The following is a 12,350-nucleotide window of genomic DNA, read 5'->3' on the forward strand; positions in this document are numbered from 1 at the left end:
CAAAACTAAAAAGCAATAAATAAATTTACTTCGCACAAAGTAATTAGTACGTATTTTCAATTAGTTAATTATTTTATAATTCTGAAGTCGGTGCCAAGGAAATGCTACAACGAAGTACCGATTCATATATTTTTCAATACTGATTGTTTTGTAATTTTTTGTTTGACATTGTTTTGTAATTGCTTTGATATAGGTATTAAACAATATTGTGTGTACATAGTAATTTGATATTGTAGTAGGGTTGTTGTAGCATTTACTTGGCACCGACTTCAGAATTATAAAATAATTAACTAATTGAAAATACGTACTAATTACTTTGTGCGAAGTAAATTTATTTATTGCTTTTTAGTTTTGCGTTTGAAGTCGGTTTTTTTTTGTTAAAAATTTTATTTTATTTTACGATTTTAAGTAATGGTTAGACCGAGCAAGGATGCAGACAGACAGATTTTCTGATTTATATTCATATATAATAATATAATATATTATTAGTAGTGATCACAATTATTATTGATGAACATGTTTACACACACACACACTCACACACGCGCTAACGCACACGAGCACACGCGCACGTACACACGCACACACACAGACACACGCACACACACACACACACACACACACACACGCGCGCACACACACGCACACACACACACACACATGTGTATGTGTACATACACACATGTGGTTGTCAGTGGAAGCTGCTATCATACACACTCACACATACATATAGATACAGTAGATTTCGCGTGGTTCGGTCGCTGCTAAAGCAGCTCGCGTGTCCTGTTTATTCGAAACTTTCCCTCTTCGTATGGCGGCCATCTTGTTTTTCCGCCACTTTGTTCTTTTTCACCGGCGACAGAATTTGACCAAGATTAAAATGGGTGTCGTGGAAACAAACAAAATCCAGGTGCAATAGGTTTGCCAGGCCGTAGGATGTCTCCCTGATTGGGAGCAGTTTTCAAAGATGACGTTCCGATCACACGCCTATACATCATTTTTACCCCCAAGACATTTTCTGGAAAAACAAAATTTTGTATGGCGGCCATCTTGTTTTTTCGCCATTTTGTATTTTTTTCACCGGCCATTAAATTCGACCAAGATTTAAATAGGTTTCGTGAAAGAAAAATTGGTTCAGGTGTGATAGTTTCGCCAGGCCGTAGGGTGTCACCCTGATGCGGAGCAGTTTTCGAAAATCGGGAAGTATTTCCATACTTAACATGACGATCCGACCACAACCCCGATATATATTTTATATCCCGAGACATTTTCTGAAAAAACAAAATTGTGTATGGCGGCCATCTTGTTTTTCCGCCATTTTGTTTTTTTTTACGCGCTATGGAATTTGACCAAGATTTAAATAAGTGCTCTGAAAGAAATATTGGTTCACGTGCGATAGTTTTGCCAGGCCGTAGAGTATCTCTCTGATGCGGAGCAGTTTTTGGTGATCAGAAAGTATTTCCGTACTCTACATGACGTTTTGAGTAAGCGCCCCATACATTATTTTTACCCAAACGGGCTTCTTCCAAAATCGACAAAATTTTGTATGGCGGCCATCTTTTTTTTCCGCCATTTTGTTTTTTTGCACCGGCGATTGGATTTGATCAAGATTTAAATACGTTTCGTGAAAGAAAAATTGCTCCAGGTTGTATAGTTTTGCCAGGCCATAGGGTATCTCCCTGATGCTGACCAGTTTTCGTAGGCCGGGAAGTTTTCCCGAAGCCTAAAGATCGATCCGATCAATATGACTTTACAAACGCACTAGTCGCTCCTACGATTTTTGAAAATTCCCCTCGATTTCTCTGGTCTTCCATCATCAGATCCTGACTTCCTTGACATGGGACCCCCTTGGGTATATCTCCTTTCAAACAAAAAAAGAATTATCAAAATCGGTTCATATACGACGAAGATATGCCCGAACAAACATAAAAAAAAAAAAAAAAAAAAAAAAAAAAATATACGGTCGAATTGAGAACCTCCTCCTTTTTTGAAGTCGGTAAAAAGTATACTGAATGATGACCAATGGCATGAAATAGTGTCAAAAAATATGACGACGACTTCAAAGCGAGATGCAGTTACGGCGTATATGTCAACTACATCAATACTCCGTTAATCGAAAATGACTTTTTAATTTTTATTTGAATTTTAAACATTTTTGTACTTTGTACTAGAGTAATACATTATTTCCTACCTTATTTCGCGTTTTTATTACACCACTTATCATGGACACCCTACATTAATGATATGGCCAAACGTGGATGGAAATATCATTAAACGCTGACGTTTAAACGATATGGTCAGTTGAAGTTGGCCATTTCATGAAATACGACCATTTCATGAAATGGTCGATCATTTCATGAAATGGTCAATTCTATGATCTGGCCACGACATATCCAACACATTTACTTTGAGCAGGGTCTCAGAAAGTGATATTATGAAGATATGTAGTTCGCACCATTAAAACAAAAGCTCGTCGGAGTTGATGGTATTTCGCTTGACATGCTTCTGCTTGTCCTGCCTGAAACCCTGCCTATAATTACTGATATAATCAATTGCTCCATTCGTACAAATACTTATCCAGCTATGTGGCAGAAAGCATTGGTTAGGCCAATACCAAAAACTTCGAATGCTACCGAACTGAAAGACTTGCTCCCGATTAGCATCCTACCCTGTATATCCAAAATATTAGAAAAAGCTGTTGCCTCACAGCTTATAACATTCTTAGAAAAAAATGACATTCTACCGGGCGTGCAATCAGGTTTCAGGAAGGGGTACAGCACCACAACTGCCTTGCTGCAGGTTGTTGATGACATACTGGCTGCACGTGACGATGGCCAAGGGACTTTATTAGCATTAGTAGACTTCTTCAGGGCTTTTGATTGTATAAATGTGCCAATACTACTATCAAAGTTACATTATTATGGATTTAGCGTGGATAGCATAAACTGGTTTAGCAGCTATTTTGATCATCGAGCGCAGTTTGTTGAACTATGCAACGAGGACGGTTCCTCAGTTAGGTCTATCACTAAAACCGTTAGTAGGGGAGTTCCTCAAGGGTCAATATTGGGTTCTCTTCTGTTCATCATCTACAGCGCCGATGTGATGAAAGAAATAAAAAATTGCAAATTTCACGTTTACGCCGACGATATACAGGTTTATACTTCGTGTAAGCCATGTGATACCCGTCTGGCAGTAAAGCGACTAGAAGAGGACTTGGAACGTGTAGCAGCTTGGGCAGAAGCGAACACCCTAATGCTTAACGGAAATAAAACGAAGTATATGGTCTTGGGTTCTAGACAACAGATAGAGAGTATTATGCGTCAAGGGTTGAACATTAGTATTCGAGGCGAGGTGGTACAGCGAGTGTCTGAATCGCGAAACCTAGGGTTGCTAATGGATGAGGAGTTACTTTTTGAAAAGCACATTACGAACACTGCTAGCAACTGTTTTTACAGATTAAAAGTAATGTACCAAATTCGAGAATATTTAAGCACTCCCATTCGAATTATACTTCGCATCTCTCTCGAAGATGATTAGCTTACATGCAGCAGTACGTAGTATGTTGCCGTCCTTGTCACACTAGTTTAAAGTTCCATAAGACTTAAAGAACAGTTACTATCGGTGTCTCACTCGCACTCCAGCCAGCTCTCGCCGGCCCGTGCGCTGCGTTAACTTCATTACGTTTCTGTGTGTCGTCCGAATCACACGTAGGTCACCTACTATCAACTCACTTTTCGAATTTTGTAAAAACAAACAAAAAAGTTATCATGGGTGGAAGAAAACGGTCTAGAGAAAGTAGTTACGACGAGGTTATGAAGAAAATCAGAAAATTGGAGAAAAAAGTTAAAAAGAAAGCGAGACTACCATCAACTTCGTCATCAACTGATGATGATACACCTCAGAACCAGATGGAACCATCTGAGATATTAGGAGTACCCACCGGTGAGTTTTATAATATAATTTTTGTTTAGCTCGTGCGTGCCTGCCTCGCTACCATATGATTGTATCCTATGCGCCACGCGCGCCTTCACCTGCTGTTACGTAACTGCGCCGCTAGTTGCACTTTGAACCCCGTACCGTTATAACGGTTTATGCACAATAAATACAAACACGTGGCTATTGCTAATGACTTTATTGAAGTTTTGCTCGCGTAAATCGCGATAAACGTTATTCTATACACGTTCTATTCCCTATAAGGGTAAATAATGGCTCGGTGTATGTCGTGTTAAACGCATTTTTACTAAAATGACTACTTCATACTCCACGTATACCGTGTTGAGTAATTATAATTATTATCCTATATGGATAAAAAATATATCTGCTCCGTGTAAATCACGTTCGAGCGCCCTTAGTAGTTCTATATGAACATATAATATACAAATTCAACTATATCCCAAAAATAATATTGTGCCCTTTGCATAATCATTACCATTTTCCATCTGCTTTCTATATGCGTATACGCTACTTACAGATGATATGCCGACCGAAATGGAACGGAACCTTGACGGTGAACACCCACTTGGTAACATATACGGCGAAGGCAATTTAGAGACCATTGAAGAAGACTCAGGGAACACTGAGGGCGACCCTGAGACCAACCCAGAGATACCTTAGAGATCTTTTAGGAGGTGACCCGACTCCAGAAAAAATATTTGACGAAAATGTACACAAGGATATTGCAAAAATTTGGTCGCATATCCTTCTCAATGGCCTTGCTAAGGATGTTAGAATGGATTTATTGAAAAGATATCTACCGCCAGAAAATTGTACCAGTATGAGAGCACCCAAGTTGAACTTGGAAATCAAGGCCGCTCTGACGGAAATAAATAGCAAAAAGGATGCTTATAGTCAGTCCAAGCAGAACCAATTAGGAAGCTGCCTAGCAGCTTTAGGAAAAGCTTTAAATATCGCTTTGGCATCTGACACCTCACAAGACTTGATAAAACTGCTCAGTGATGCTGGTAGATTACTATGTGACTACCATCATAAAGAATCTCAATCGAGACGGTATGCTATCATAAATACGCTCAACCAACAGACGAAAGATACCATCAAAAATACTAAAATTGATGAATTCCTGTTCGGCACCGATTTAGCGGAGCATATAAAATCCTCTAAGGCCATTACCAAGTCTGGCATGGAGCTACGACCGCCACCGCCGCCACCACCGCCACCGACGGTAGGCAACCGGCAGAGACCCAAACAAAATGTGATCTCTCAACCTCCAGCTGTTCGACGAGGGACTTTAAACGCGAGGGGGGCGGGCCGGGCAGCCGCCGCCGAGCCACGAGCGAACCCCGCCCCGCGCCGGCCGCCCACCTCTGCCACGACGAGGGACCAGCAGCAGCAGCACAGCTCCAGGACTGCTACGCGCTACCAATCCAACAGGAGATATTGAACACCGAACCGGAGGTACGGTTGTCTGTAGCCGGTCGGTTACAATATTTTTATACACAATGGTGTACGTTAACCGATGATCCAACGATTTTGTCATGGGTCAGCGGATACAGAATCCCGTTTAAGGAAGAGCCCGTACAATTACACGTACCGAAAAACATCTGTCGCTCCATGTTAGAAACCGATACTATAAATAATTGCGTTTTAGAGCTTTTACAGTCGGGTTTTATTTCTCAATGTGATCCCTGTGAAGGGCAATTTATTTCACCAATCTTCACAGTGCCCAAGCCAAACGGTAAACATAGGTTTATCTTAAACTTAAAAGAATTAAATACATGGGTACATGTAGAACATTTCAAAATGGAAGATTATCGCACGGCCTTGAAATTGTTACAAAATAAGGCATTTATGGCTACCATCGATTTACAGGACGCTTATTTTTTAATATCGGTTCATAACGATGACCGTAAATGGCTACGTTTTGAATGGAATTCATAACTATTTGAATTTACAGTACTGCCTTTCGGCCTATGTACCGCTCCCTACTTGTTTACAAAGATAATGAAACCCGTACTACAACGCTTACGTTATTCAGGCCACTTATCAGTTAACTATTTAGACGACTTTTTATGTATCGGTTCTACATACGATCAATGCGTTGAAAACGTTGCTTCAACTAGGAATTTATTAGAATCTTTAGGATTCATTATAAATTACGATAAAAGTCAATTGCAACCTAGTAATATTCGGAAGTTTCTTGGTTTTGAATTGAATACCTTAAATATGACGTTACGCTTACCCCCTGAAAAAAAAAATAAAAGTTAAAAACAGAGCTCAACATTTTTTAAACATTAATAAATGCACTATAAGGCAATTTGCAGAATTTCTTGGACTTTTGACATCAGCTTGCCCTGCTGTGAGATATGGTTGGGTGTACACGAAGCTATTAGAGAGAGAAAAGTTTTTGGCATTAGACTACTCTTCGGATTATAATAAAAAGATGTTTTTGAATAACAATTTATCCTCTGATCTCAAATGGTGGAGAGATAATATTGATAACAGTTGTTCTCCAATTCGTAATGACAACTACGACTTGGAAATTTTTAGTGACGCATCGAGTACAGGTTGGGGTGTAGAATGTAACCATGCTACTGCCAATGGTAATTGGAGTACTACACAACTTACAAATCATATTAATTTTTTGGAACTACAAGCCGCCTTCTACGGCCTCAAAATTTTTGCTTCTCACCTAAATAACATAAATATTTTATTACGTATTGATAATACTACAGCTATTTCCTATTTAAATAGAATGGGGGGCGTACAATTTGTGCACTTAAACGCGCTATCTCGCCAAATATGGCAATGGTGCGAGAAGCGTAGTATATTTATTTTTGCTTCTTACATAAAATCATCCGACAACATTGTCGCAGATATTGAGTCACGAAAAATTAATATAGATACGGAATGGGAACTTGCTAACTACGCATTTGAACAAATTGTAGCTACATTCGGGGTCCCCGATTTTGATCTGTTCGCAAGTATACAGAATCACAAATGTGAGAGGTATGCTTCGTGGAAACTAGATCCACAATCGGAAATTATAGATGCATTTACATTTAATTGGAGAAACATTAAATTCTATGCCTTCCCGCCATTTTGTCTGATCGCGAAAGTACTTCAAAAAATTCAATTGGATAAAGCAGAAGGAGTATTAATAGTCCCCTTCTGGCCATCACAAGCTTGGTTCCCGTTGTATCGTAGACTGATAATATCTTCGGAGCTAGTTTTTCAACCCAACTCATGTTTGTTACATTCTCCTTTCAGAGAGACACACCCACTCCACGCACGGCTTACCCTGGTGGCAGCGAAATTATCCGGCTGTCGTTAATGAAACGTGGTGTGCCAGAAAATTCCCTACGTTTGCTGATGGCATCGCTGTCTAAAAACACAATTCTCCAATATAATTCATCTCTTAAAGCTTGGTGGGAATTTTGCATTAATAAGGGGTATAATTGTTTCGATACTGATTTATCACAAATTATATCTTTCTTGACCGAAAGATTTGACGCGGGCGCTAGCTATAACACGTTAAATACTACTAGATCAGCTCTGTCGTTACTATTAAGTACATCTGTTACTAATCATGATTGTATCAATCGTTTGCTTAAGGGTGTATATAGGCTTAAACCACCTGCTCCTAAGTATGAGCTGACATGGGATACCAATCTCGTGTTTACCTATTTATCCAACTACTACCCATATGACGAAATATCCTTACAGGACTTGTCATTTAAAACAGTAACTCTGCTTGCTCTCGCTTCTGCGCAGAGAATGCAGACGTTAAGCTTAATTAAAATTAAAAACATTATATTTGATAATGATACAATAACGATTAAAATAGATGATTTAATTAAAACATCTCGGCCTGGATCCTATCAACCACACATTAAACTACCATATATAAAAGAAAATTTGAAAATTTGCCCAGCCCTTGCAATAAAAACATATGTAGATAAAACTAGTGAACTGCGGACTAACAGTACCGATAAGCTGTTCATAAGTTATAGGAAGCCACACAAAAGTGTAGGCTCACAAACATTAGCTCATTGGGTAAAAAACGTGTTAAGCAAGAGCGGCGTTGACACGTCGGTGTTCAGCGCTCACAGCACGCGGCACGCGTCCACATCTGCTGCACGCCGCGCCGGCGTCAGCCTAGACGTAGTCCGTAGGGCCGCAGGCTGGAGTAATACCTCAAATGTATTTTTAAAATACTACAATCGAGATATTGTGCCTAGAGATTGTAATGATAGTTTTGTTAATTCCTTATTTAATCAATAATAACGAGAAAGTTTATTTTGTTCCTTTCGTTATTTGGTACTTATTGTAATTACCTATACAGGGTGTTAGTGACATCGTAACGAAAAAAAAAATGGAACGCCTATTTTATTGTACTAAAAACGATGGTGGGTGTTTTTCTTGTCGCAAATGTTTAATTAAGATTTTGAATTTTTACTGTGCCGCAATGTAAGTCGAACAACGCGCCACACAGACGCTAAACCTACGCGCCCGCGCGGCTACGTTACGCGTGCGTGATACCTACGATGTTGATATCTAGGTAGAAGATTTCATTCTCTTGTATTTAGATGCTTAGTGGTTCAACGTTTTAAAATGTTGAGTTTGTTGAAGTAGAACACCTAGCCACGATTTTTCACGCACGGTACCTACCTACCAGTTATTAAAACGTTCCTAACTTATTAACAATAAAAACTCTACTCTTGCCTTACCTTAATTGTTATTCCTTCGGATGAAGTACCTAGGTAGGTACCCTAGAACATGTCACGTCACGTAGGTGCAACATCGCGTTTCCTCCGCGGTAGGTAGGTATCACACGCACTCACAAACACAACACCTTGCTCTTTAATAAACATCAACAATCTTCCATACTTTTGCGCAGTAAATGGTCTATGATCTATCATCATAGTCGACACTACTCATTTACAGAATAAAACAAACACATAACACTCACAAACACGAAAAAAATATCCTCGAAAAACATCACGCGATTCGGGCCAAGCTTAGTATTCGACTGAGCGGAAGCGCGCGGCGGCGCGCGGCGTTGGCGCAAAGCATCAAAGGCGCCGACGACGCGCCGGCCGCGGCCGAGTCGAGCCGACGACTAGAGAGAGAAGTATGTTTATGGTGCAAGTGACAGAGAAAGAAATAGTATCTGTTCGTAATGCCTACTTTATTGGCGCGCGTTGCCCTTGACCCGTGCGCCGGCTATTCACCTGCCTGTGGTGCATAGCTGAAGTTGTAGGTAGTTATTATTTATTGATGACATTGATAAAATTTAATAATTAAAATTTTTTATTTGTTTATTTTAAATGTGGGTTCAAAACACAATATGGGACTGAAAAAAAATTTTGCGACAGGAAATTCCACTTGATATCAACTCAAAGAAATAGTATCTGTTCGTAATGCCTACTTTATTTGCTTATCCATGCGGTTATTCACGTCCGAGTATTCATCAAGACAGATCAAACAAGCCCTAACTCGGAGGTCTTGCGTCACAGGATCTTTTAATTATGTCTCAGAACCTCCTTGGCCTATGTGGTCCAGTGGTTGAGTTGATGATGCGGAGGGTCCGGGTTCGTATTCCGGTGGGGACATATCACAAAAATCTGTTTATAAGGCCGTTGGTTAGGACGTTACAGGCTGATCACCTGATTGTCCGAAAGTAAAATGATCCGTGCTTCGGAAGGCACGTTAAGCCGTTGTTCCCGTCTACTACTTATGTAAGTAGGTACGTAGCCGTTACATGAATAGGTAGGTATTGTACACAGAACAGGATAGGTTTAATTAGTGTTTTTTACTGATGATTTAACAATGAGATTTAAAACCACGAATAACTTAGTACTTATTTACCTCGGTACCAACATGTAACAAGAAAAAATAAGATGAATCCTCTCGGACAATTTTTTTCTTTGAACATGCCGACATTGCTTACGCGGCGGAGTTGCCGAACTATCGATAGGTAGATTATCAATTGTTGAACTTGAAAATTGTCTAAACTATCGAAAGTAGTGTATTTAGATCGATACTAGCGATAGTACCGATAGGTCTTGCTTTGTAACAATAATGGGTATTGATCTAAAAGATCTATCGATAGGTACCTACTATTGGTTTTTTTTTAACTAGGTATCGATAGAATATCGATAGGCAACACTCTGGCGGAGTGTCCGCCCAATTCTAGACGCGATCTCGCTCGATTTTTGTGTAGCGAGGTTTTGCGTAGGTACTTACATACTAAGTTGGTGGATGGTTGACGTAGTAGGTAACTAATTACCTAATCTGTGGTGGTTGTGTTATTGGTTGTTAGTTATTCTAATGACAACAAAGAATAACCAACGAACGAACGAATTTGAATACAATTATTTACTGTTTCAACTGTTTTAGGTAGATAACGGTCCCGATTCCTATGAGTAAATGAATGAATAACCCGGCCGAATCAAAAAGGTATGCAAACCGTTTGACGTGTGCTGTCAACTTAATTCTGTCGGTTGTTTTAGATTTCTACTTAAAATTGACGTGTCTTTATTCCATAAATTTTATGCCTGACGAATATCCGTCCATTTAAGAATAAGAATAAAATAAATTTATAATTTACGATAGACAGAGAAAGAAATAGGATCGGTTCGTAGTGTCTACTTTGTAGGCCGCGTCGCCGCCGCGTCGCCGCCGGGCCGCCGCCGGCGTGCGGAGCGGGGCGTGCGGAGCGGGGCGTGCGGAGTGGGACGTACGGAGCGGTTCGCGCGGCGCGCGGTGCGTGTGGCCGTTGACCCGTTCGAGCAACTCAAGGTCTTTGGAGCAACTGATTACGGATACCGCAAAATTGTTGGCTCCATTACATTGAAGATTTTCGATAATTTGTCATTATTGATTTTTTTATTGAAATTTGGGTTCTATGCAGCTTAAAGCACAATATGTAATTGAAAATAATTAAAAACAAAACTCAAAATTTCATGAATTTTGCGACGGAAAATTCCACTAGATATTAACTCAGAATCATGGTCTGAATTATCCCTCTCAGTATTTGTTACGATGTCACTAACACCCAGTATAAAACTTATATACCATTACGTATATAAAATATATACCATAATAATTATTCTCAATGAAGAGCTATTTAGTAAGATTTTGGGAACGCGGTAGAGCGTTTTTAAAAAATACAAAATTGAAGTTTGAATTTTATATTATTAAAAATGGAGCTGTGCTCTACATTCGAGTTATTAGACAAGACTAAAAGCTAAACTAAAACTATCATGCATATCTCGCTGGGCCGGATGCATCCCACACCTCGCTTCCAGTAACAAGAATGGACGAAAGCTTACGCGGCAATTCGCGGTGGCCATGGCGCGACTCGAGTCAGCGGCGGCCACCCGTACTGATAACAATTGTAGGAGGTGTAGGCTGCATAACTCCTCCCCCGTTAGAATCAAAGTCATCATTTCCATTTTGATGACTTTGATAGCATAATAATAAATGTAACTTAAATTTATATACTATGAATATACAGAGACTTATAGCTAAAGATACATATAAAATAACCGTTCCTAAACTAATACTTTTCACCTTTATTACACTTTCACTTTCACCATCACGATTGAATGCTCTTTCCGCTTCCATCGAAACCGTCTGCAGTTCCATCAGTGCTGTTTCATCTAAATTGAGATGTCTGCTTGCTGGTACTGGTTCGGTCTTTAATATGTCAGGTAAGGTCATGAAGGCCGTTTTGTATGAGGTTACAGGTGCGCCAAAAGTTTGATGTCTTTCCAGCATCAATTCGTTGATGTTCACTTTACAGTCATCATCTATAGTAAGTATGTATGTGCCCTTTATGATTTCCCGGTTTTCCTCTAGCCCACACGATTTCTTCAGTATGTTTTCCAGTTTGCTATATACAATCCACTGATTTGGTTTTAAGGGCTCTATTTTGATATTGTTAACTGTGACCAGGATAGGGTTGCAATTGCTGGTGTTAGATGAAAACCTGATGAGATCTTCGATACATGGATCCGCCGGAGGTTGCTGCCATTCATCTTTAAAACACATAAAGAATTCTTTGTCGACTTCTCTGCAGGGTTGCTTTAGCCAGACTGCTTTGGACCCTTCCAGGATACGAGTAAGGTAAGGATTTTTGGGTAGAATGAGAGTCGTTTGATTAAATGGATTGGTAATAGGTAACGGGATCATTTTATAGTATATATAATTTTCTTTTGAAATTAAAGGTATCTCTAATATAAACGTTATCTGATTTCCTTTTGTGTATGCTTTCAATTGGATATTTTGCTCCAATTTCTGTAAGTTTTCTAAATTAACATCAAATAGTAATCTATGAGATTTGGCGATAGAACTTAATATATTTAACAATTCATTAGTATTAATGATAG

General features: G+C 39.4%; 1 protein-coding gene across 1 annotated transcript; it reads left to right on the top strand.

Moving 5' to 3' along the window:
- The first annotated feature begins 3,767 nt into the window (after positions 1 to 3,767).
- LOC126381552 (uncharacterized) lies at positions 3,768 to 7,354 on the top strand. The gene is made up of 3 exons (XM_050031024.1): positions 3,768 to 3,932; positions 4,550 to 5,412; positions 7,225 to 7,354. The coding sequence occupies exons 1-2, from the start codon at positions 3,768 to 3,770 to the stop codon at positions 5,396 to 5,398; spliced, it is 1,014 nt and encodes a 337-aa protein (XP_049886981.1). The 3' UTR covers positions 5,399 to 5,412; positions 7,225 to 7,354.
- The last annotated feature ends 4,996 nt before the right edge of the window (positions 7,355 to 12,350 follow it).

This window comes from Pectinophora gossypiella, unplaced genomic scaffold, assembly GCF_024362695.1.
Source record: "Pectinophora gossypiella unplaced genomic scaffold, ilPecGoss1.1 Pgos_61, whole genome shotgun sequence".
NCBI classification, from domain to species: Eukaryota; Metazoa; Arthropoda; class Insecta; order Lepidoptera; family Gelechiidae; genus Pectinophora; species Pectinophora gossypiella.